We start from the raw sequence: 27,038 nt of genomic DNA on the forward strand, positions 1-27,038 counted from the left end.
ATATTACATTATATTAAAACTAGTGTTTAAGCCCGTTACATTAACGGGTGCTAGAATATATGGCTGGCTGTCTTTCTTTATTTATGTCTCTCTCCCTGCTCCTGTCTCTTTCTTCCTTTCTTTCTGTCTCTCTCCCTCCTGCAATTTTTCTCTCTCTCTCCCTGGCACCCTTTGTCTGTCTGTCTGTCTCTGGTCCCCTGTCTGTCTTTATTTCTGTCTGTCTCTCTCCCTAGCCTCCTTTGTCTATCTGTATTTCTTTCTGTCTCTCCCCCCCCCCGCCCCCCCCCCATTTTCCTTTGCAGAAGCAGCAGTGATATTTTCCTTCCCCTCCAGATCCCTGTGAAGTAGTAGCAGCATTTTCCCCCACCCACCCCCATTCCCTTCTCTTCCCCCCCACCACTTTCCTTTGCAGAAGCAGCAGTGATATTTCCCTTCCCCTCAAGATCCCTGTGAAGTAGTAGCAGCATTTTCTCCCATCCCCCATTCCCTTCTCTCCCCCCCCCCACTTTCCTTTGCAGAAGCAGCAGTGATATTTCCCTTCCCCTCCAGATCCCTCTGAAGTAGTAGCAGCATTTTCCCCCCCCCACCCCCCCATTCCCTTCTCTCCCCCCCCCACCACCACTTTCCTTTGCAGAAGCAGCAGCGGTATTTCCCTACCCTCCAGGTCCCTGCTGAAGCAGGAGAATCATTTCCCCCACCCCCATTCCCTTCTCTTACCGTGAGGTGCCCTGCTCCGTTCGGCCCCTCCCCCTTCCCTTCCCGCGTGCTGGCCTGCTGCAGGCTGAAGGTTTTTTTTTCGGCGGCTCTTCTCACGATCCCCGTGGTGGCTGATCCTCCTGTTCAAAGCGACCTGCTGAGGTTCGCGGCCGGCTGTAACGAACCTCGCAGGCCGCTCTCCAACTCGGTAGCATGTTCCCTCTGATGCGATCGCGTCAGAGGGAACGTGCTACCATGTGGAGAGCGGCCTGCGAGGTTCGTTACAGCTGGCCGCGAACCTCAGCAGGCCACTTTGAACAGGAGCGGTAGCGGTTGTTGTGGGAAGGGGGGGAAGTCGGCGACGTGCTGGGAACAGGAACGGCAGCGGCGGCAGGACCATGAGCCCTCCTCCCGCCATCCGACGCCAGCGCCGCTCCTGTCGCCCGATGCACCTAACTGGCGCATACGCCTCAAGCCGCGGCCACGGACGGTCATAGGACACAGCGGCGGCTGCTGACGGCCAAGGTAGGCTGGGAAGAAGGCTGGGGACTCCCGCATGCGCACTCATGCGGCCACGGAACTACAGATCATGGAAGCACACAAATAGGAGTGCGCATGCGCGAGTTAGCCTTTTATTATATAGGATACATTTCTAGACTGCAATACCTTCCAGATCGATGTGGTTTACATTATCAAGAGAATGACTGTACATCACGGTGAAATACAAAAGAAATATCATCTTCCTTACTTTCCTAAGAATCTTACAAAAGGGGAAGTCTTCAGAAATGCATATATGAAATCGAAGAAGCAAACAAAATACGCAGTTCCGAATCCCAACTAGCAGCCTGATATGCAATTGTTCGATACAAAAAAGTTTTATAAAGACATCCTCGCATTGGAGGGAACACAAACAATGAAGTTATCCTTAGTGGATGGTCCATCTTAAAAAGTGTAAATTGCTCTATTAACCAGGTGCCTGATCATTTATGGCTTTGTAACAAAGAGTCCCAAATTTGAACTAAACCCTAGCCTCAAAAGGCAACCAATGGAGTTGCCTATAATATGGAGTAACATGATCTATTTTTTTAAATAAAAAATTAGACACACAGCAGCATTCTGGATTTTGTACAATCTATGTAAATTTGACTGAAGGCCTGCCAGATGAATGGAATTACAATAGTTTAATATACTAAGTACCAGAGATTGAACAAGTATTCTGAATGCAATGGGATTGAAAAAGGACTTAATTGAACATAACTTCCAAAGAGTGAAAAAGGATTTTTTGACCAAGGCGTTTGCAAATGGTTTCATAGTTAAATTCCTATCCAGATAAACACCTACCCCCTCTTTTACGAAACCGCAATAGCAGTTTCTAGCATGGGGAGCCGCACTGAATTGGCATCAGGAGCAGGGTAGGCTTATATGTACTTCTAGTTAACCCAGAACCATACAAAAAGCAGGCATTTTTGTAGAAAAAACTCCACAAAATACTGCACCATGTCCTGCACACTATCCATTCCTTTAGCACTCCCTACAGCCCACGAGAGCCACTCCACCTCAATCTCCTCTTGAATAACATGTAAGTTCATGCACGTGATATTCATACCTAGGGCGCTTGTGGTCTTACCTCTGACTCTCAGGGGGGTTACTTTGGGCAGTGCCCATCTTATGGATCAGTGTGCCTCTGTGCAAGTATATTCTCTTAATGCCAATTAGATAGGACTAACTGCACAAAAGCCAGAAAAATATACTACCTACTAGGCCTTTAAAGGAAGGTGCCTAGAAGATCTTACCCAAAGCATATTTGATTTCTCAGGTGAGAAAGCAAGCAAATCCCATCCACTGTCCTATATAATAACCTTTGTGAAGTAATTTATGTAAGTTGCTAGCTAAGCTAAACCATACAGGAAACTTACCATTCAAGTGGGCAGGTATATAGGCTGTGTCTGTTCTAGTCCAGGCATAATAACCATAGAGCAGAAAAGACTAAACTTGCGTCCATTCTTTTATTTATAGAGACATCAATGAAACTCTAGTACTTTTGAGGTATAAGGATCAGAAAATGCAAAGAAAGTATAGCTAAGAGATAAAAAGAACCTTAGATATATATTATATATATGCCTAATATCTAAATCCCTAGATTTCCCTAAAATAAGAAAACCCCAATATTACCAAACCTAGAATTGATCTCTATACTCAGAAGTCTCTGGCATAGTAACCTAGAATTAAATCAATAAGGTGTAAAATAATGCAGAGTACTAAGAAACCCAAATATATGTCTAATATGTAAATTTAACCCATGTGCAGATGATGCACACAGTGAGTACATACAAGATATAATTTTTCTTTTTCTGTGTGTGGTGCAAGAACTATAAAGAAAATACAGTAGCTAACATGATATCATAATGAGCCTATTGGATTATGCAACATGTAAGGTCAGAGTCTCTGAATTGATTTAAGTGAAACTGCATAATGGCTTTAGTGTTCATACTGAAACATTTTGAAGGTAATCTTGTCTGTTATTCAAGCTCGTCTTCTCTGTAACTACAGAACTGCTACCACATGGGGGAAAGTGTATGGTTGCTTTCTTTCTTTGTCCAAGGGAGTGAAAAACATGCCGTCTGTAGAGAAAACTTGTGTAATGCGAACTGCTGAAAAATAAACACATAATCAGTAGGGAACAAAGGACTGAATTGAAATTCCCTCCAAAAACCTCTGTGCCCTTCAAACACAGCAGCTCTAGTGGTGGAATGTAGTACTGCTCCTTTCCTTCAGAGGACGGTACAAAGAAAGAACAAAGAGAAAATAACATGGTGGCAACACGTTCCAGAGCTTAACTATTCTCTGAGTGAAAAATTTCCTCCAATTGGTTTAAAAAGTATTTCTCAGTAACTTTATTGAGTGCCCCCTAGTCTTTGTAATTTTTTATCCATTTGTACCCATTCTACTCCACTCAGGATTTTGTAGACTTCAATTATAACTCCCCCTCAGACTTTTCCAAGTTGAAGAGCCCTAACCATTTTAGCTTTTTCTCATATGAGAGGAGTTCCATTCCCTTTACCATCTTGGTCTCTCTTCTTTGAACCTTTTCTAGTACCATTCAGTGGCGTACCTAGCATGTGTGACACCCGGGGCCCATCATTTTTTGGCACCCCCCCATCTGTACGAAAAACATGATTTTTAGTAACAAGCCACACGTCACACATGAGTACTTAGGAAAAGGCAGCATCTTACACACTGCAGTAAGAAGTACAACAGCAATACACCCATTGTAAAACTAAAGCCAGAATAGTACAGATCAATCCTGCAGTCAATCCTAACAGAAAACTATGTCTTTCGAACACACAGAACACAGAAAACACCTTCGCCTAGTATGGAATGTTATCACAAACTTACCCCTCCCCCTTTTACAAAACTGTAGTGTGGATTTTAACCACGGTGGTAACAGCTCTGACGCTCATAGAATTCTGAGCATCAGAGCTGCTACCAACTCGGCTAGCGCTAAAAAACGCTCCACAGTTTTGTAAAAGGGGGGATAAAATAGAAATACATAGACAAAGGTTAAATTGAACCAGCAAGAAGCTGGACTCTGCATACAATGCAACACCACAGATACAGTGACACAGGTCTCCTAAAGCAATAAATAAATAGAAAATTTTTGTTGAAGAGCCCTAACCATTTTAGCTTTTTCTCATATGAGAGGAGTTCCATTCCCTTTACCATCTTGGTCTCTCTTCTTTGAACCTTTTTTAGTGCCATTCAGTGGTGTACCTAGCATGTGTGACACCCGGGGCCCATCATTTTTTGGCACCCCCCCCCCATCTGTACGAAAAACATGATTTTTACTAACAAGCCACACGTCACACATGAGTACTTAGGAAAAGGCAGCATCTTACACACTGCAGTAAGAAGTACAACAGCAATACACCCATTGTAAAACTAAAGCCAGAATAGTACAGATCAATCCTGCAGTCAATCCTAACAGAAAACTATGTCTTTCGAACACACAGAACACAGAAAACACCTTCACCTAGTATGGAATGCTATCACAAACTTACCCCTCCCCCTTTTACAAAACTGTAGTGTGGATTTTAACCACGGTGGTAACAGCTCTGACGCTCATAGAATTCTGAGCATCAGAGCTGCTACCAACTCGGCTAGCGCTAAAAAACGCTCCACAGTTTTGTAAAAGGGGGGATAAAATAGAAATACATAGACAAAGGTTAAATTGAACCAGCAAGAAGCTGGACTCTGCAAACAATGCAACACCACAGAAACAGTGACACAGGTCTCCTAAAGCAATAAATAAATAGAAAATTTTTGTTCTACCTTTGTCTTCTCTGGTTTCTGCTTTCCTCATATTCTTGTTACTCTCTTCCTTCCATCCACTGTCCCTCTTCTCTCTGCATCTTCCATTTGCTCTGTTACTGTGCCTCTCCCTTTCTCCCTCCTTCCAAATTGGTCTGGCACCCATCTTCTTCCCTCCGCTCCTCCCATAGTCTGGCATCTCTGTCTTCTTCCCTGCCAGCGTCTTCTCCCAACTCTCTCTTCCCCATTTCCCTTCAGTGTCTTCTCCCCACTCTCTCTTCCCAATTTTCCTGCAGCATCTTCTCCCCACTCTGTGTTTTTCATTTCCCTTAAGCATCTTCTCCCCATTCTCTGTTCCCCATTTCCATTCACCACTTCTTCCCACTCTGTCTTCCCCATGTGCTTTCAGCATCCTTCTCCCCCCTCTGTTTTACCCTGTTTTCCTCTCCACCCCACCTTTTCTTCCTTTCTCCCTCCCTGCTCCTTACCTTTGTGGCGCTTTCTCCCCCCCCTGGCCCGGACAACAGGCCCGGTCCGACAAACCTCCCTGCCCTGTGGCTGGCGATGTCTAAACTGCCTTCTTACAGCAGCCGGAGCGTGTAGTTGCATATGGTTGCTGTAAAGGTTGTCTCTGATGTAACTTCCGGTTGTATCAGAGTTGACCTTTACGGCAGAAACATGCAACTTCAATGCTCTAGCTCAGGGGTGCCCCACTTTTTGGGCTTGCGAGCTACATTTAAAATGACCAAGTCAAAATGATCTATCAACAATAAAAAAAATTTAAAAAAACACAAAGCACTCTGTATGCTGAGAAAATGTTAATTATCATTCCTATTCTGGGTTTTTTTCAAAGAGGTCAAGGCAGATGATTCCATGCCCTGTCACCTCAGTAACAACCATACAAAAATAGACAAATACCCCCCTCCCTTTTTACTAAAGCACAATAGCAGTTTTTAGCGCAGGGAGCTGCGCTGAATGCCCAGGGCTGCTCTCGACGCTCATAGGCTCCCTGCGCTAAAAACTGCTATTGTGGTTTAGTAAAAGGGGGGCCATAGTGCAAAATAAAGAGAGCAGATATAAATTCAGACACATTTTGATCACTAAATTTAAAATAAAATCATTTTTTCTACCTTGTTGTCTGGTGATTTCATGAGTCTCTGGTTGCACTTTCTTCTTCTGACTGTGCATCCAATCTTTCTTCCCCCCCTTTCCATCCTCCCTCCCGTGGTCTGACATCTTTCTCCTTTCCTTCTTCCCTCCCCTGGTCTGGCATCTCTATCAGCCCCTTCCCTTGCTTCCCTTGGATGTCTGGCATCTTTTCTCCCCATCCCCGCGTTCCAGCATCTCTCTTACCCTCCCCATGCTATTCCTCCCCCCCCCAGGCAGGATCCGGTGCTTGCTCATTGTTCTTCCCAGCAGCACTGCTGCAACTCTTCGGGCCACTGGCAGCATGAATGAAGTAAACATGCTGCCTTCAGTGACCCAGTTCTGGCCTTCTTTTTTTTTTTTCAGTGACACATTTGTTTGCCCTTCTAAAGCCACCGCCACCCCAAGCTCGTCTTCCCTGCGTCGGGCCGACCAGCCTTCCTCTCCCCGATGTCAATTCTACCGTTGGAGAGAAATTTCCGCCCAGCTAGGCAGCGATTGGCTGACCTAAACTTCCTCTCCGACGGCAGAATTGACGTCGGGGAGAGGCAGGCTGATCGGCCCAGTAGAGTTTTCTGGACCTGGCCGGCTGTGCACCCCCCCCTAAGGCTGCACCCGGGGCGGGCTGCCCCAGGGCGGACCGCCCCCCCACCCCCCCTTAGTACGCCACTGGTGCCATTATATCTTTCTTGTGATAAGGAGACAAGAATTGAACACAATACTCCAGACGAGGTCGCACCATGGAGCGATACAGGGACATTATAACATTCTTAGTCTTGTTAACCATCTCTTTTTTAATAATTCCTATCATCCTATTTGCTTTTTTGGCTGCCGCCGCACATTGGGCGGAAGATTTCATCGTATTGTCTACAATGATACCCAGATCCTCTTCTTGGATGCTAATCGTCAAGGTGAACCCTAGCATCCGGTAACTGTGATTCAGGTTATTCTTCCCAATGTGCCTCACTTTGCATTTGTCCACATTAAATTTCATCTGACTTTTGGACACCCAGTCTTCCAATTTCCTAAGGTACGCCTGCAATTTTTCACAATTCGCATGCGTTTTAACAACTTTGAACAGTTTGGTGTCATCTGTAAATTTAATCACCTCACTTGTCGTTCTAATTTCCAGATCATTTATTAGCAAAACTTTTTATTGGTCAAAAGCACAATCAAAAACCACCAGACAAAAGAATACCGCGTAGACCAAAGTTTCAAAACCATAAAACCCTCCCCCACCCCCCACCCAAAAAAAAAAAAGAAAAATATATATATATATAAACAAATAAAGAAATACAGGGCATGGAGCAGCAGAAGAGCAAATGTCATAAATAATACAAGAAAATAACTATACAGTCAAATATTCAATACATGGCTACGAGCATACCCGGTCAAAGAGGCCCAGAAAGGCTCCCAAGTAAGTTGCAATTGATGGCCCTTCATAGAGTCCATCTCAGAAATGGCACAACGTTCCATCTTCAATTGATAAATCATTAAGGATCACCATGGTGCTAAGGTAGGAGGATGTGTATCCAGCCAATGAACTAAAATAGCTTTCTTTCCAAACAGTAAGGCACGCTTCAAAAAAGTAGGCCTCTCGGAACAGGATGAGCCAAGGCTGAAGTAGTGAAGAGCATCTTTGGATGAGGCAAACAACGAGTGTTTCAAAGCTGAGCAATGTGATGATGAAGAATCTTCCAAAAGCGCAAAACAACAGGACAAAAATAAAACATATACCCCAAAGTTGCATTAATTCCCCCACATTTAGGACAATAAGAATCCGGACGAAGAGCAGCACGATATGCTCTGGCAGGGGAAATGTAAACCCGCATAACCAGTTTATATTGCAATTCAATCAAAGGAATGGAAACCCAGGACTGCTTAAAAGACTTCAAAGTGCCCATAAGCAATTCTGCAGAAATAGAGGTCCCCAAGTCAACAGACCAACGCTCACTCAATGAAACAAAATCAAAACCAGGGGCTTCTTCCAACAAAAATTTATGGTGGAATCGCAAAGGAATCATAGATTGTGCCTCCAAACAATAAGCTTCCTTCAAGGAATCAAAAACAGATGGTACATAATGTTGCAACTGCAAATAAGGGAAAATATAATTAGGCATAAGCCCATACTTCTGACCCAAATTTTAGTATGAATGCATCCGTCCCGCTGAGGTAAGTATATGGTGTAAGTAAACTAAGCCTTTGTCTGACCAAGAATCAAACAGGGACGTCTCCATCCCAGGACTAAATTGTGGATTTCCCTTGATCGTCAATAATGGAGAGCTAACTGAAGAAAGTTTCAAATATGCACAAGTCCATTGCCAAGCCTTACGAACTGAAAAGTACCAGATCATTTATAAATAAGTTAAATAGCACCAGTCCCAGTACAGACCCCTGTGGCACTCCACTATGGAAAAAAATGACCATTTAACCCTACCCTCTGTTTTCTATCCAATAACCAATTCCTAATCCACAACTGAACTTTGCCACCTTATTTCCATTTTCTATTTATAAATATTTATCAACACAGCTACAATACTTCTTTATCCTAAAGCAAAAAAATAGATAGAAATTTTTTTTCTACTTTTGTCTTCTCTGGTTTCTACTTTCCTCATCTTCTCGTCACTCTCTTCCTTCCATCTACTGTCTATCCTCTCTTTGCCCCTTCTCTATGGCATCTTCTCTCCTATGCCCCTTCCAGAAACTGTATGCCTGGGTCAGACTAATGGTCCATTTAGTCCAGTATCCTGTTTCCACAGTGGTGAATCCAAGTCACAGGTACCTGGCAGAAGCCCAGATAGTAGCAACATTCCATGCTACTGATCCCAGGGCAAGCAGTGGCTTCTTCCATGTCTGTCTCAATAGAAAACTATGGACTTTTCCTCCAGAAACTTGTTGAGACCATTTTCAAACACAGCAGGTTTTCTACCTTTGTTGTCCGGATATGTAATTTTTCAATCATGTTGGTTCCAGTTTCCTTTTTCTGCTGTCCTGTCTGTCATCTGCTAATTCTTCAAGCTGCTGCTTCCATTTGTCATTTCTTCTCTCTCCTGTCTATTCCCTTACTACACCTGTCTCTGACATATTGATCATTCCTTTTTAGTTTTTTTCTGCCTTTTCTCACTTTTCTCCTCCTTTTTGCTTTTCAGGTACCTATCAAATTTCCATCTTCTTCTTTCATCCACTATCTCTCCCATCTCACTCCTTGCTTAACCCTTTTGTCTTTAATCTACTCTCCATTAACATATTTCTACCCTCTGTAATCACTATCCTCTCATTCATTTCCTTGCCACCACTCTCCTTCCCCTCCTGGCCTCTCCAGTAAGGCTTTACCATTCCCAGCGTCTTTCTCTCTTCATCCTTCTAGCCCAGAATCTGCTCCATCTTTCTCCCCTCCCCACCATTGTAGCCTGACATCTCCTTGTCCCTCCACCCCCTGGCATCTTCCTGTCCCTTCTCTCTTCCATCCTGCCTTCTTTCCCATGATCCAGCATTTCTTCTTCTCTCATCCCTCACTCCCATTATCCAGCATAACTTCATCACTCCTCTCTGCTCCTGGATCCAACATCTCCCTCTTTCTCCCCTGTCCATCTACTGTGTATCTTTCCCTCCCTTTCATACACCCCCATGTACAACTTCTCTCTCTCTCCCTCCTTTGCACCCTAGGTCCATCTCCCTCTTCCCCCCATGCAGCATTCTCTCTCTTTCTCTGTACAAAGGACAATTATAGAGACCACCCCCGGCAAAAGAAAAGATATGATAATAGTAAAGACTCAACATAAGCAATATCAGCAACTCATTTCTTAGTATTGCAACGGAAAGTGAAACGAAACAAAAATCCATACGAAAAAGGAGATTATCGCTGAAAAATAGCTGGAAAGTGATGACCACAAATGCTCACAGTCTAAGCAACAAAGTTCATGATCTGCAAGCCCTGATGTTAGAGGCAGATCTAGATATTGTCGCTATCACAGAGACATGATTCAGTGAATCACATGGATGGGATGCAAACATACCGGGATATAATCTTTTTAGGAAGGACAGAGATGGTCAAAAAGGTGGAGGAGTAGCTCTCTATGTAAAGATCAATATCCAAACGACCAAAATGCAAGGGACCTGGGGAGAGGAAGAAGCAATATGGATTGCTCTGAAAAGAGAAGATGGAACTTCTATCTATGTGGGTGTAGTCTACAGACCTCCGACTCAATCACAGCAAATTGATAAGGATCTGATTGTGGATATCCAAAAGTTTGGAAGGAAAGAGGAGGTTCTGCTGTTGGGAGATTTCAACCTGCCGGATGCGGACTGGAATGTTCCGTCTGCAGAATCGGAAAGAAGTAGGGAGATTGTGGATGCCTTTCAAGAGGCTCTGCTCAGACAAATGGTGACGGAACCCACAAGGGAAAAAGCGATATTGGATCTGGTCCTCACAAATGGAGAGAGTATCACTAATGTTCGAGTGGGTGCTCACCTGGGAAGTAGCGATCATCAAACGGTTTGGTTTGATATAACGGCTAAAGTGGAGAGCGGCCGCACGATACTTAAAGTCCTAGATTTCAAACGTACAGACTTTAATGCTATGGGAGAGTACCTGAAGAAAGAGCTGTTAAGATGGGAGGACATAAGAGAAGTGGAAAGACAGTGGTCTAAGCTGAAAGGAGCGATAAAAATGGCTACGGACCTTTATGTGAAGAAAATCAATAAAAACAAGAGAAAAAGGAAGCCGATATGGTTCTCCAACCTAGTGGCTGAGAAAATAAAGGCGAAAGAGTTGGCGTTCGTGAAATATAAAAAAACCAAGAAGAGGAGAGCAGAAAGGACTACAGGGTGAAACTGAAAGAAGCCAAGAGAGAGATACGTCTGGCAAAAGCATAGGCGGAAGAACAAATGGCTAAAAATGTAAAAAAGGGAGACAAAATTTTTTTCAGATATATTAGTGAAAGGAGGAAGATGAAAAATGGAATTGCTAGGCTAAAAGATGCTGGGAACCAATATGTGGAAAGTGATGAGGAGAAAGTGAATGTGCTAAACAAATACTTCTGTTCTGTGTTCACAGAAGAAAATCCTGGAGTAGGACCGAGATTGTCTAGCAAAGTTACACGAGAAAATGGAGTAGATTCTGCGCCGTTCACGGAGGAGGGTGTTTATGAGCAACTTGAAAAATTGAAGGTGGACAAAGCGATGGGACCAGACGGGATCCATCCCAGGATACTAAGGGAGCTCAGAGAGGTTCTGGCGAGTCCTATTAAAGACTTGTTCAACAAATCTCTGGAGACGGGAGTGATTCCTGGGGATTGGAGGAGAGCGGATGTGGTCCCTATTCATAAAAGTGGTCACAGGGAGTAGGTTTTAACGGAGATTTCGGCAGTAGGAACCCAAGCACAGTACTGGGTAGAGCTTTGGATTCTTGCCCAGAAATAGCTAAGAAGAAAAAAAATTTAAAAATTTAAATTGAATCAAGTTGGGCAGACTGGATGGACCATTCGGGTCTTTATCTGCCGTCATCTACTATGTTACTATATTACATATATTTCTGCCTCTCTCAAACTACCCACAATTTCTCTCCCATCCCTTGTGCCCTGAGTCAAACATTTCTCCCCCCCTTCCTACATCTCTCCCTTCCTCATTTTCATCATGTCTAACATTTCTCCCTCTTTCCCTATGCATCACCTCACCCTCCTCTCCACCCCTTGTCTATTTTTGCCTCTCTCCCCATGCACCATCTCCCCATCCCCTCCATCCCTATGCCCCAACATTTCTCCCTCTCTCCTCTCCATGCAGTATCTCTCTCTCTCCTCTTCATGTCATATGCAACATTTTCCCTTTCTCACCCCTTTTCACCCAATCTCTCCCTTCCTATCCTCCACCCCATGCTCAACAATCCTCCCTCTCTCACTCCTCTCATCCCACATGTACATCTTTCCTTCCCTCTCTTTCCCCACCCCATTCACAACTTACTCTTTCTCTCACTTCAGTGGGTCAGCGGCAGTGATTCATACACACTGTCTGTCATTAACACGGAAGCTTCTCCTCTGCAATATCTTGCCTGGGTAGAAACAGGAAGTTTTAACAGAGGGGGTGGGATGCAGCAGAAGAGTTAGGCTACCAGGTTAGCAACAGGCAGCATTTAGGAATCACTGCCACTGACCCGTTGAAGCAAGAGAGAAGAGGGAGGGAGATACCTGCCTAATTTTCAAGATCCTACATGGCATTCTTCCTCCCCTAATCCCATTATCCTGGAATTCTTCAAGACCTGACACTACCAGATCCGCCCACATACTCAAACTATCTTTCCCCTCAGGGGTGTCATGTATGCAGGTAAATTAGGGAAATCCCTTTTCTTCAAATTCACTGAGCTTTGGAATAACCTCCCTGCCCTGCTGCGGAACCTAGGCTCATTCCAATTATTCTGAAAGCATCTGAAAACCTGGCTTTTCTCCAAAACGTAAAGCTATCTATTTAAAATGTATAGCTAGCTATCCTCTTCATAACCTCTTATTTCTTATTATGTCCTTCCCTCATTTATTGAATTACCTGTAAACCGTGTCGAGCTCTCTCTTTATGGAGATGATGCAGTATACAAACTTAAGGTTTAGTTTAGTTTAGTTTTAGTTTAGATGCAGGAACTATGGGAGCCCAGTCTGCTCCCCCAACGCCAGTATTTTCAAAGTTCAGGTCAGCTGGGTGGGCCCAGGCCCACCAATGGCTACACCCATTTTATTAAAGTTCCAAAAGAAACCATAGAACCATAGTCATTTTATAAAGCACAAATGATACAAAACAAGGATCAACAAGACTCTTGTCTCCACTGTCCCCTCACAAATGTCCCCATTATCAGGAAAAATTAAAAAGCAAAGGGGTTCATAATGGAAAAAAAAGACATCCAATTAGCATCTTATACCTCTATGACAGCCAGAGATGTCCAAGTCGCAAAGCCTTCCAGAACACTACCAGAGCCACAAAGCGTTCTGCAAAAGACACCCGGGACAAGGGTATTCTGTGGGTGTGTTTAGGAACAGGACATTCAAGTGCAATAACAACAACCACAGCATTTTGCCTTGGACATGCTGAAACATGCCTATAGTTAGACCTCTTAAAAATGCATAAGGTGAAACCCAAATAGTCTTTTGACCCACTAGTGAACTGGTTGTGTTGGAGTTACTGAGTGCTACATTGTCTGCTAGTCTCAGTTAGGGCACTGGTCTTTGATCTAAGGGCCGCCGCGGGAGTGGACTGCTGGGAACGATGGACCACTGGTCTGACCCAGCAGCGGCAATTCTTATGTTCTTGTCTCTACCTGTACGTGACCTGCCCTACTTCTTTGACTCACCCATTTCACATCCCACACCTCACGGACCCCTGCCAGTCCCCCTTTCCCATCACTCCTACCTAGGGTTACCTTTTCGAGGACATGTCCTGGGGTCCGGACGGCTTTTCAAAACCCGGAACTTTGTCCGAGTTTTGAAAAGCTTCCTCGAAATTGTGTCAGGCAGGAGGGTATATGCGGATGTGCAGATGTCATGCGATGACATCACTCGCAGGCATGCAGGTGTGTGACATCATCGCGGCACATCCAAGAGCAGGCAGCGGGGAGCAGGGCTAGGTCAGGATTGGGGGTGGGACCGGGGCATAACTGGGCAGGGATGGGTAGAACTAGGCACGTCTAGGGGTCTGGATTTTATTAAAGTAAAATCTGGCAACCCTACTTCTACCTGATACCTGACCTGTCTCTTCACCTATCTACCTCCCTTCCATTTCATTTTACTCACTCACCTTGTGCTCTGTAGTTGTGTTGTCTCTATCAGTCTGTTTTGTGTGCCAGGAGCTGCGGAGTGAGTGCTGATTGTCTCACCTGTGTTTGTCTGAATGGGTGGGCTAACTGACTGAGGACTGCTGTTGCTGGCTGTGGCTGTGATAGTAAGTGCCTGAGGGTTGTCGGTCTAGAGAGGGGAGCACAACCTTTGGTAGGTGGTGGTAGGTAGTGGGCTGCACCTCTGGTTACTGCGGATGGTCAGACAAGATGGGCCATTTGGCTTTTATCTGCCATCATGTTTCTATGAATTCATGTACTGGTGGTGGCTGAAGTTCTGCTGCAGGAGGAAGCGAGTGCCAGGAAATGGGAGGAAAGTCTTCAGGGCTCACTCCTGCTTCCTAGACCTCACACACCAGCAATGATAGATAGATACCGCTTTGACTAGGGTTGCCAGATTTTCCAATCGGAAAATCTAGACCCCCTAGGCCTGCCTAGCTCTGCCCATCCCCGCCCTGTAATGCCCTAAACCCACCCCCAGTCCAACTCTAGCCCCACCCCCACTGCCTGCTCTTGTCGGGCAGGAAGGAAGCCCGCGCATGCGCAGACTTCCTCCCTGTCTGACGCAATTTGAGGCAGCTTTTCAAAACCTGGACAAAGTGGTGGGTTTTGAAAAGCCATCCAGACCCCCGGACATCTGATAACCCTAGCTTTGACAGGGCAGCTACACAGGAGCTCTGTCAGCAGCTGACACCCCTCCTGTAGACACCCACAAGCAGGAATAACTCCATACCTGTTCACCGCTTCCCTCACCTTCATAAGCGCATGGAGCTTCCAGTTTGTCCTAGCAGCCAACATAGGACTCACCCAGCCTGCCATCTCTAAGTGCCCCCCTGCACCCCCCCCCCCCCCGGGGCAGATGAAGTCTTAGGGGCAGAGGAGTGCATGGATGAAATCTGGTTTCTAAGTTATGCAAATTTATCCAATGATTTGGGGTCCCCAGGATGGATTTGGAAAGCTCTTCTGTAGGGGAAAATAATCTTAATATTTAGAGGCATATCAGCCAAAGTTTTTCTTGTTTTCTATCAATAAGTATTTTGAGCGTGTGTGTGTGTGTATGGGGGGGGGGGGGGGTTCTTTTCTTTTGCCTGTTTCTTTTTTCATCATCTTTTAAGACTAGGAATCCCAGAATGTTTATTAATAGTTTTGAAAATAGAAAATAAAAACTGGTGGTTGGTCCATAGTTCTGTTGGAGTGGAGACAAGGCAGTCTAGCACAGAAAAAAAATAAGGCTAAGGAGGTAACTTGTTTAAAGATTATTAATCCTTTATCTTTTTATTTCAGTAGCTAAACTGGTTTTATGGTTTTTCCTGTTCATGTTAAAAAGTGATTCTCACCCCCTCCCTCATAGAGCAGCGTTGGAAATCTATGTCGAAGTCTGTTATAGGATGGCAGTGGATCGTTACTCTCCCGGATACGGTTTGGCAACGTTCTTCTTACATCTTTGAGCTTTTGTAATTGGTTATATTTTCCACCCTTTGGTGCAAAGAGTGAAAACAAGTCTTTTTTCTTCTACAAGCTGGGGAAAGTAAAGGCGCACAGAACTTATGAACGAATAATAAAGCTCTGAAACAAGTTGTAGGAAACGGTTTTGTCCTTAGTTTACCTTAGAGAAATCACTGATCTACTCAGGACTAACTGCAAACCATGATTAGGAGCAGCTGCTATTTAAGGCTTAATCAACTGCTCTCAAAACAGATGTTCAAGTTTGTAGCTCCGGCATCAGAAGGGTGTCAAGAAGACGATTTAGAAGGGGGGCTGGTGGCTACAAATTGGAGTTCAGCTGGTATGAAATGTGTTGTAAAATATTTGCAAATATATAATGTTTGTTTTAGCTAAACTAAATAAAAGCTTTAATGAAGAAAGAAACCGAGTGAGACAGCAAACTTAAAAGTTTTTGTTGGAGGATATGGCGGGTGGATGAGTAGCGAGACGGCACATAATTTAGTATTGTATTCTTTTCCTTATTTTGTGCAGTGTGGTTCTTTTGGTAACTGCTGTCTTTTGCTATTTAATCTCGTGGGAATTTCTTACTGGTAAATGGAATATTGAGATAGGGAGATGTTCTGAAGTAATCAATATCTAGTGTTTCACATTTTGTATTTTTTTTTTTTTTTCAAAGAACCAAAATAGTATATAGTATTTATATACCACTTAGAGCCTAAGAGGTTTATATTCAGGTACTTGAGCATTTTTCTCTATCTAAACTAGTTGGCTCACATCCTAATGTACTTTGGGCCCAGCCTCATAAAGAGTGGAATTTGAACCCACAACCTCAGGGGGTGCTGAGGCTGTAGCTCTAACCACTGCACCACACATTTTTCTTGAATAAAATTTCAGTCTCAGCATAAAGGAGGGAAAAGCATTAGGGCTGGTCAGAGCTAAAGTATCATGGAGGTCTGTCAGAGCCATAATCTATGCTGAGACTAAAAGTGGTGAAGCCCTAGAGGTTAGGGCTGATCTGGGTTCAAGACCAGGTTGAACCAAGTGAAAAAATATTTTCCTGCCGCAGCTCTGGGGTAAAACACAGACCTCAAATTCAAGCCCCAATACCTTTCTCAGCAAAGTAATTAAAGTTTATACAGAATCACTGAAAAACGTCAATCTGCCGTCAATACTTTTCTAACGGAGTTTAGCGATTATATAAGAAATAAATTACATTACATTATATTAAACTACATTAATTGTCTCATAAGGGGGAGAACTTCAGATCCCCATGCGTTACAAATCTTTAACAACCTCACTAGAAAGGAAATAAATCCTCACTGGCTCTTAATCCTCCTCCTGCCCTACATTAACTAAAGTCAAAAACAGAAAAATAAAAAAACAACAACTTAGCTTTGACTGCAGTTTTTCAATAATTCTGTATAAACTTTAATTACTTTGCGGAGAAAGATATTGAATTTGATTGTTCTTTCTCATTCCTGTATATATTTTTGGTAAACACAGACCTCCCTTAGCTGAAATGTTTCCTCAAATTTAATTATTCAGTTTTCTATACCATTCTCCCAAGTGAGCTCAGAATGGTTTACATGAATTTATTCATGTACTCAAGCATTTTTCCCTGTCTGTCTCAGCAGGCTCTCAATCTATCTAATGCATTTGGGGCAATGGGGGATTAAGTGACTTGCTCAGGGTCACAAGGAGCAGAGTGGGTTTGGACCCACAACCTCAGGGTGCTGAGGCTGTAGCTTTTAATCACTGCGCCACACTCTCACCTTAATTATTATTAATAATACTGTCAGCACAGATCCGTGGGGGTCAGAAACAGCAACAGTTACAGCAGTGGAATGAGGGGCTAAAATGTGGACCTGCAGACATGACACATGAAATCTGAAACCTCAGCTGTCAATAAATGAAGATTTTTATGGACATGCAGTTAAGATCTGCGAGGTCCACGTTTTACCCCTTCCTGGATGGATTGATCTATCCGGGTTTAACTTCCACTGAAAACAATGGCAGTAAAATCCAGATGTCTCAATCTGTGCTCCTTTTTCTGGAGCCATATCATAACCCTAGTCTACTAGGACAAGTATATTGTACTGTTTGTCCACCAATATTATATTGCCTGTATTCTAAACATGTTGGTTTGTGAATTGTGTACTATTAGTATAGAATACAATCCATAGGCAATTCAAGCTCCACTGACCCAGGATAGCAAATTGTGAGGACATGCATCAGATCATCATATTCTTTGGATTTGTGACATTAGTTGGTGTGGCTGATGTGATTAACTTCTTTGTGAATATAAAGCCCGAGAGCTAGTCTCGATGGGCGACTTTAACGTGGAGCTGGGAGGCCCGCAGGGTTGCCCGTCGGTTAGGTGGGGGGGGGAGGGGTCTGTTGGGCAAAGGGTGGCAAGGTCCGCAGTGGGGGAGGTCTATCCCGCTGTGGGATTGACCTCTGATTGGGTAGGGCCGTGGCCAGAGGGAATTGTGGGTGGGTGGTTTAAAAAGGGGGCTCTCGGAGGACCCTTAACGGTTTCTGGTCCTCCGAGGCAGCATTCCCACCCGCTATGTCATGGGGTGGGTGTTAAGAGCTAGGGTGGCGGTATCCCAAGCTACTGGCTACTGGGCTCATCAAGGAATGAGCAGTGGGCTGGCTGCGAGCCGTGCCTGGTGGGTCGGATGACCCTGTACAATGGGGCATGTGGGGACATGCCATCCCTCAGACCCTTGCTTAGACGGTGGGGTCGGGGGCCATTTACATCTGTTAAGGTAGCTCGGGATCAAGGTCACAATGGTGATACCATTATATTTGGGTAATTTGATAATGTGTTATTTAATGCTGTTTGTTAATATGTATTTAAGATATGTTAAATGTTATATAAATATGTTTATTTTACAATAAACAGGGCTGTGGCCAGGTTTTACCACATAGGTTTGAGTGTCTCCTTGGGAATGGCTAGAGGTATGTAGGGTGGGGAGGAAGTGTTCGCTTTGGGGAAGTGGGCCGCTCCAGGTTCCGCTGTTAAAAAAATCTGCAATATAAAAGCAGCATTCCTAAAAATTTCTAAGTTTTGTGGCCTGGACTTAAGTATTTGCTTTATACTTTTGATAGAGTTACCGTATTTGTGAAGCCAAAAAGAGAACACTGACCCCCACCCTCAGCACAGCCTCTCTCTCATTTTCTCCAGCCCCTCACCCAGACCACCCCGGAGTCGGGTATGGTTCTGAGTCTCCCCTGTTCTTACTACTTCCTCTGGCACTGCATAGTAACATAGTAGATGACGGCAGATAAAGATCCGAATGGTCCATCCAGTCTGCCCAACCTGATTCAATTTAAATTTTTAGATTTTTTCTTGTTAGCTATTTCTGGGCAAGAATCCAAAGCTCTACCCGGTACTGTGCTTGGGTTCCTACTGCCAAAATCTCTGTTAAAACCTACTCCAGCCCATCCTCCACCAAATGGACATATACAGACACAGACCGTGCAAGTCTGCCCAGTACTGGCTTTAGTTCAATTTTTAATATTATTTTCTGATTCTAGATCCTCTGTGTTCATCCCACGCTTCCTTGAACTCAGTCAGTTTTACTCTCCACCACCTCTCTCGGGAGCGCATTCCAGGCATCCACCACCCTCTCCGTAAAGTAGAATTTCCTAACATTGCCTTTGAATTTACCACCCCTCAACCTCAAATTATGTCCTCTGGTTTTACCATTTTTTCTTTTTCTGTAAAAGATTATGTTCTACATTAATACCCTTCAAATATTTGAACGTCTGAATCATATCTCCCCTGTCTCTCCTTTCCTCTAGGGCAGGGGTGTCCAATGTCAGTCCTCGAGGGCCGCAATCCAGTCAGGTTTTCAGGATTTCCCCAATGAATATGCATTGAAAGCAGTGCATGCAAATAGGTCTCATGCATATTCATTGGGGAAATCCTGAAAACCCGACTGGATTGCGGCCCTCGAGGACCGACATTGGACACCCCTGCTCTAGGGTATACATATTCAGGGCTTCCAGTCTCTCCTCATACGTCTTCTGGCGCAAGCCTCCTATCATTTTCGTTACCCTCCTCTGGACCACTTCAAGTCGTCTTGCGTCCTTCGCCAGATACGGTCTCCAAAACTGAACACAATACTCCCAAGTAGGGCCTTACCAATGACCTGTACAGGGGCATCAACACCTTCTTCCTTCTACTGGCTACGCCTCTCTTTATACAGCCCAGCATCCTTCTGGCAGCAGCCACTGCCTTGTTGCACTGGTTTTTTGCCTTTATTTCTTCGGACACTATCACCCCAAGGTTCCTCTCTCCGTCCATGCATATCAGCTTCTCTCCTCCTAGCATATACGGTTCCTTCCGATTATTAATCCCCAAATGCATTACTCTGCATTTCTTTGCATTGAATTTTAGTTGCCAGGCATTAGACCATTCCTCTAACTTTTGCAGATCCTTTTTCTTATTTTCCACTCCCTCCTTGGTGTCTCCTCTGTTATAAATCTTGGTATCATCTGCAAAAAGGCACATTTTTCCTTCTAACCCTTCAGCAATGTCACTCACAAACATATTGAACAGGATTGGCCCCAGCACCGAACCCTGAGGGACTCCACTACTCACCTTTCCTTCCTCCGAGCAACTTCCATTAACCACCACCCTCTGGCATCTGTCTGACAGCCAGTTTCTAACCCAGTTCACCACTTTGGGTCCTAACTTCAGCCCTTCAAGTTTGTTCAACCGCCTCCTATGAGGAACTGTATCAAAGGCTTTGCTGAAATCTAAGTAAATTACATCTAGCATTTGTCCTCAATCCAGCTCTCTGGTCACCCAATCAAAAAATTCATCTAGCATTTGTCCTCAATCCAGCTCTCTGGTCACCCAATCAAAAAATTCAATCAGGTTCGTTTGGCACAATTTACCTTTTGTAAAGCCATGTTGCCTCAGATCCTGTAACCCATTAGATTCAAGGAAGTACACTATCCTTTCTTTCAGCAACACTTCCATTATTTTTCCAACAACTGAAGTGAGGCTCACCGGTCTGTAGTTTCCTGCTTCATCCCTGTGACCACTTTTATGAATAGGGACCACATCCGCTCTCCAATCCCCAGGAATCACTCCCATCTCCAGAGATTTGTTGAACAAGTCTTTAATAGGACTCGCCAGAACCTCTCTGAGCTCCCTTAGTATCCTGCAATTTCAACACTGGGCAGCCAGCAGTGTTAGCAACATGATCATGCTACTCTCGGCCTGCCACAGAAGCCTTTACCTTCCTGTTCCCGCGTAGGCAGGATGCTGCAAAGCAAAGACTTTGGGGCAGGCCGACAGCAGCATGATCATGTTGCTAACACTGCCGGTTGCCTAAAGTTTGAAATTGTAGCACCAGAGGAAGTACTTAGGACAGGGGAGACCCGGAGAACCATACCAGAGTCTAGGGTTGGGGCAGAACTGGACAGAGTGAGTCCTAAACCCGGACAAACTCCCTCTAATCAAGGAAACCATCTGGACTCCTGGACAGTCCTCTAAAAAGAGGTCATGTCTGGATAAATCCAGACATCTAGTAACACTATTTTTTATTTATTTTTTTTACTTCTTTTTGTGCTACATGGAACAGGGATAACATCCTTTTTACTTGTTTTATTATAAATATCATCCTTGATTATTACTACTGTTGCATGCTTTTCTTATTTCTATTCTGAGATTGCTGCCAGATCCCATCGCGCCTTTGACCCATGGTCCATACCTATGACCTGCGATATGTTTTCCCAGTTCCAGATGCATGTCAGTAGATGAGGCTACAATTGACAAATATAGACCTCTCAACAAAGAATGATAGTACAGTCTCAATAAATAGATGCATTTCAGCAATCTTCACTGCAACTCTATCCCCTGGTGAAATATTATATTGGGAATCTTTCTCACAAATAGACCACTCTAAATTTGCTTGCCTGGTCTGGTACCAGAACATGACTTCATATGATCTGTCGTATTTTTTTTATCTGGGGAGGAGCTTGGGAACCCCCAAACAAAAAGGAATTTCGCTGCACCTGATATTGGTTATATGTAGATTAAAGTTAATCTCTGAAGCCACACTGCCTCCCAACATAAGTCTGATCCAGTACCAAACATTACCGCAAGGCAGGCAGGAGTATAGTACCATTTGAAGAAGTGTTTGTGTTTGTTTTTTGTTTTTATCCATGTTCCACTAAATTAGTCATGACAGAGACTTTTAAAAAATTAGTAGACACTATATCCTACTGCACAAGGCCTAGTGAGGGGTCAGGAATATCATCTCATTTGGCCTCATAAGTTCTCACTAAAGGCCTACGAAGGAGAAGAGCTTTGTATAGCTTAGAAATCAAAGCCACCACCATACATAAAAAACAATTTGATAGAGCATGCTTCCAATGAGGTAGAACTTTTTGAAGCATAAAACTTTTTTAATTTGATAACTATTTAAAAAAAATTTCCTTAGCAAAGCAGCAGATGAATCCAGAGACAAGTGGGATATAGCTCACATCGACCAGCAGGTGGAGATAGAGAAACTGATTTACAGTTGGCCTTATAGCCTGGTGTTCCTCCTGTTGAATCAGTTTTGCTCTATCTCCCAGCAGGGGTGGAGCTATCTCACTAGCTCCTGGATTCTGACGGTGCCTGGTGGATTCGTGATCATTTAGTCTCCTCTGTTGAGCCTTTGGCTCTTCAGTAGGATCAGGGTGCCTGGCTGAGTGGTGCCGGCTTTAGGAGCTACACCTGGGCCCTCCCAGGTCCCTTCTCCACCCTCCCCTCCGAGTGATTGAGGGATTTTCCTGCTCTCAGCGTTGGTTTCTTCATTCCAGTTTAAAAAAAACAACAAAAAAAAACAAGTACGCTCCTTCCTGTGCTGAGCTGTGCCCTGTTGAGGTAGCTTTCGGTTTAATTACCAGCTTTATCCTTACTGAAGGGGGGCGGGCTGAGAGTGGTGAGTACTTGGCTTTCTTTCTTCATTTGTTTTTTGCTGCCTCGAGTGCCGGTCCGGTTGGGGGGGGCGGCGTGGTGATGGCAGAGGATTCTCGTCAGCGGTGTTCACGCTGTGGGAAGCGTCGAACACCGGCGGGATTGTGCTCAGCTGGGTGCTTAGAGGCACCAGCTGAGGATCCTTTCTTGCAGGCTTGCGAGGGGGCCATTTCCCGCGTCTGTGAAGCGCGCTCGGCGTCCCCGCCCCTCGCGGTCGGCTCGGCCTCGCGGCGAAGTGCTTCCACGGCCGAGGGGGGGTCGGCAGGGGGCGGGGAGTCGGAAGTGCTAGAGGGAGCGGGGGCTCCGCTCTCCGGCGCCGAACAGGGGGTTTCAACAGCGGTTGGCCTGGGCTCGTTCACACCGGAGTTCATTATGTTAATGCATAAGGCTTTCATGCTTCAGTGCAGTCAGCCTGCTCCTCCGGTCTCGGTGAACTTGCCGGTTCTTACTGTGCCCTCTTCCTCTGCTGTTCCCCTGAAAGTGGATGCTGGGGAGACGGCGAAAGGAGATAATTCTCCAGTAAAATCGCCGGTATTTAAAAAGCGCAGGCTCGCGTCCGCGGACGAGCCTATGGTAGTTTCCCCTTTTTCCCTTCCGGAGTCTTTGGAGGAAGGTGAGGTAGAGGAGTGGGAAGCGGAGGATCCCCTATATAGGGAAGTGGATGACCCTTCCGCGCTCCGTCTTTTCCATCGGGAAGAACTTTCCTCCTTAATTTCGAAAGCATTACTGGGTTTGAACATCTCTCAGGTAGATTCGAAAGTTTCGGGTGACCCTCTTATGGCAGGTACCCGTAGGCCGCCTAAGGCTTTTCCGGTGCATGAAGCCATGCAGGAGCTGATCTCGGCACAATGGGATACGCCGGAGGCCGGGTTACGGGTAGCAAAGGCCATGCGGCTTTTGTATCCGGTGGACCCATACGAACTTGAGAAATTTAAATTGCCTAAGGTGGATGCACTGATAGCCGCGGTTACCAAACGGACAACCTTGCCAGTAGAAGGGGGGGTTACGTTAAAGGATGCCCAGGATAGGAAGGTGGAATCTTCCCTGAAGTTATCTTTTGAGGTAGCTGCAGTGACTTTGCAGGCCGCAATTTGCAGCTCTTATGCGGCAAGAGCCTGTCTGCAGTGGTCTCAAGTGATGGTGGATAATTTGATGGAGTCCGGGGGTTCTGTCCCTTCGGAACTGGCTGATTTGGAATCTGGTTTGGCTTATTTAGCAGATTCCTTTTATGATATTATTCGCGCTTCAGCTAAACAGATGTCACTTTCAGTTGTCTCTCGCAGGTCTTTATGGCTTCGCCATTGGGCGGCAGATGCGGCTTCGCCTGGTGAAACTCCCTTTTAAAGGGGGTTTATTGTTTGGAGAAGATTTAGATAGATTGGTAAAGGATTTTGGAGATACCAAAACTCAGCGGTTACCGGAAGATAGGCCTAGGCCCCCTTTGAAGTACTCGTCTTCTAGACCTCGTTTCAGAGAAGGGAGGAGATACAGGTCCGGGAAACCATTCTTTGGTTCCGCGTATGGTTCTTTCTCTTCTTCTGGACCTAGGGGTCGGCAGAGAAGTTCCTTTCGTACGGCGAAACCCGCTTCAGGTCAGCCTGCTCGTACCCCGGCAAGTCGTGCTCCAGAATGACGGGGTCTTGGCCCCCTCTGCTTTTCCATTAGGGGGACGCCTGTCGGCGTTTTGGGCGGAGTGGGCCAAGATCACGTCAGATCGTTGGGTGTTGGACATTATTCAAGAAGGGTACAAGTTGGAATTTGCCTCTCCCGTCGCCGATTCTTTCTTGGTATCCCCGTGCAATGGGGCGGCCAAGGGAGACTCGGTCCGCTTAACTCTTCAGATTCTCCTGGATCTAGGGGCGGTGGTGCCAGTACCGCTGGGAGAGGTGGGCCGCGGCATATATTCCCTTTACTTTATTGTACCAAAAAAGGGAGGTTCCTTCAGGCCGGTGTTGGATCTAAAAGGAGTCAACAAATTTCTCAGTGTTCGCCATTTCAGGATGGAGACGGTTCGCTTGGTGATTGCGGCCGTTCGGCCGGGAGAGTTCCTCACGTCCCTCGATCTCAAGGAGGCGTACCTCCATATTCCGATCTGGCCTCCGCATCAGAAGTTTCTGAGGTTTGCGATCCTCGGCCAGCATTATCAATTTCGGGCTATGCCCTTTGGCCTGGCGACGGCTCCCCGCACCTTTTCAAAAGTTATGGTGGTGGTGGCTGCCTTTTTACGCAAGGAAGGGATTCGGGTACACCCGTACTTAGACGACTGGTTAATCCGCGCGTCGTCCAGGCAGGAAAGTGTGGCGGTAACTCAACGGGTAATCTCGCTCCTTCAGTCGCTGGGGTGGATCGTCAACTTTCCCAAGAGTTCTCTGTCCCCTTCTCAGTCTTTGGTGCACCTGGGGGTCAGGTTCGACACTGGTCTGGGAATGGTGTATCTACCCCGGGAACGGGGAGAGAAATTACAGTCTCAAATTCGAGGTCTTCTCGGGTCACCCAGTCCTCGGGTTTGGGATTATGTTCAGGTTCTGGGCTCTAGAAGTGGTTCCCTGGGCTCAGTTCCATATGAGGCCCCTGCAGAAGTCGCTTCTTTCTCGGTGGTCCCCGGCATCTCTGGACTACAGTCGCCGGCTCCAATGGAGTCCTCGGGTGGCTCGCGGCATGCACTGGTGGCTGAACGAGGTCCATCTTTTCCGGGGCATGCCGCTAGCGACGCCGGACTGGGTCGTGATTACGACAGATGCCAGTTTTCGAGGATGGGGTCTCAGTGCCGGCAAGCTTCCGTGCAGGGGGTGTGGTCCTCGGAAGAGACCCAGTGTTCAATCAATTTGTTAGAACTGAGGGCTATACGGCTTGTGCTATGGGAATTTCGGTCCATGATTCAGGACCATCCGACCAGGATCTTTTCGGACAGTGTCACGGCGGTGTCATATATCAATTGGCAAGGGGGGACTCGGAGTCCTCAATTGGCCGAAGAGGCGATGCTGCTGTTTCAATGGGCGGAGGTGCATGTTCCGCTTCTTTCAGCAGCACACATTGCGGGTCACGAAAACATTCAAGCGGACTTCCTCAGCAGGAATCGTCTCGATCCCGGCGAATGGGAACTGTTTCCGAGGGCGTTCGAGCTGCTGGTCCTTCGGTGGGGGCTTCCAGACATGGATCTCATGGCCTCTTCCCGCAATACAAAGCTGCCTCGGTTCTTCAGCAGACGGAAAGAGAGGGGCTCGGAGGGGGTGGACGCATTAGCTCTCCCGTGGCCTCCGAATTCCCTTCTGTATGTATTTCCCCCTTGGTCGATGATAGGTCGTGTGTTACAACGCATCGCTCTCTTTCAGGGCAGGGTGATCTTGGTGGCTCCAGATTGGCCACGCCGGCCTTGGTACGCGGATCTAATGCAACTCTCGACGGGCGATCGGTTGAAGTTCCAGGTGACTCCGGACTTGCTGACTCAGGGTCCAATCTCCATGGACAATCCGGCCCACTTTGGTCTTACGGCCTGGCTATTGAACGGTCGCGGTTGAGAAAGAGGGGCTATTCGGATCAGGTAATTGCCACTCTTCTTCAAGCGAAGAAGATTTCTACTTCTACCTCTTATGCTAGAGTTTGGAAAGTTTTTGAGACTTGGTGCGGAAAGCAAAGTATTGCGCCCTTCCAGGCGTCTCTGTCGGCTATTCTGTCTTTTTTACAGGAGGGCGTATCTAAAGGGTTAGCCTATAACTCGATAAAGGTTCAGGTGGCGGCCATTACTTGTTATAGGGGCCGGGTGTCTCGCTCGTCAATAGCTTCTCACCCGGACGTGGTGCGCTTCCTTAAGGGGGTTCACCATATCCGTCCACCGATAAAGCGCACCTGTCCAGCATGGAATTTGAAGCTGGTCCTTAATAGGTTGCAGGCGGCTCCGTTTGAGCCTCTGTCGGCAGCGACTCTAAAGGATGTCACGTTAAAAAGTGTTTTTGGTAGCTATGGCGTCTGCAAAACGGGTGTCGGAGCTGCAGGCGTTGTCTTGCAGGGATCCTTTTTTGCGCATTTCGGATGCTGGTGTGTCTGTGCGGACGGTGCCGTCCTTTCTTCCTAAGGTGGTTTCTGCGTTTCATGTAAACCAGAGTTTATTCTTCCCGGCCTTTCGGAAGGAGGATTGGGGGGGCGCGTTTCGCGTTGTTACGGCTACTGGATGTACGTCGTATGATTCTTCATTACTTAGGAGTGACTAATGACTTTCACCGGTCAGATCATCTCTTCGTGGTATTTGCAGGTGCAAACAAGGGTATGGCTGCGTCTAAAGCTTCGATCGCTCGTTGGGTAAAAGAGGCTATTGCGTCGGCTTATCTGTTGGCAGGGAAGGTCGTGCCGGAACAACTTCGTGCTCATTCAACTCGTGCATTGGCAACGTCTTGGGCGGAGTCCGGTGGTATGTCTTTGGAGGAAATTTGCTGAGCGGCCACTTGGTCTTCGGGGAACACCTTTTCAAAGCATTATCGTCTGGACGTGGCAGCCTGTGCGGAGGCAAATTTTGGCGCTTCGGTTCTTGCAGAGGCGTCTTTGGCTTCCCACCCAGTTTGAGTTTGCTTTGCTACATCCCACTTGTCTCTGGATTCATCTGCTGCTTTGCTAAGGAATGTAAAATTATGTCCTACCTGTTAATTTTCTTTC

At 45.9% G+C, this 27,038-nt stretch overlaps 1 protein-coding gene across 4 annotated transcripts in view; it reads left to right on the forward strand.

Annotated features, from left to right (window-relative positions):
* Positions 1 to 15,592: 15,592 nt before the first annotated feature.
* The window catches only part of WEE2 (WEE2 oocyte meiosis inhibiting kinase), a 181,189-nt gene continuing 169,743 nt past the window's right edge, over positions 15,593 to 27,038 (forward strand). For 3 of the 4 annotated variants that reach the window (XM_033959701.1, XM_033959702.1, XM_033959703.1), the window contains exon 1: positions 15,593 to 15,746. In XM_033959701.1, coding sequence (XP_033815592.1) covers positions 15,608 to 15,746 — 139 coding nt within the window. In that variant the 5' untranslated portion in view covers positions 15,593 to 15,607. The remainder of the gene's footprint in view (positions 15,747 to 27,038) is intronic. The other variant, XM_033959704.1, reaches the window with a different exon arrangement.

This window comes from Geotrypetes seraphini, chromosome 9, assembly GCF_902459505.1.
Source record: "Geotrypetes seraphini chromosome 9, aGeoSer1.1, whole genome shotgun sequence".
NCBI classification, from domain to species: Eukaryota; Metazoa; Chordata; class Amphibia; order Gymnophiona; family Dermophiidae; genus Geotrypetes; species Geotrypetes seraphini.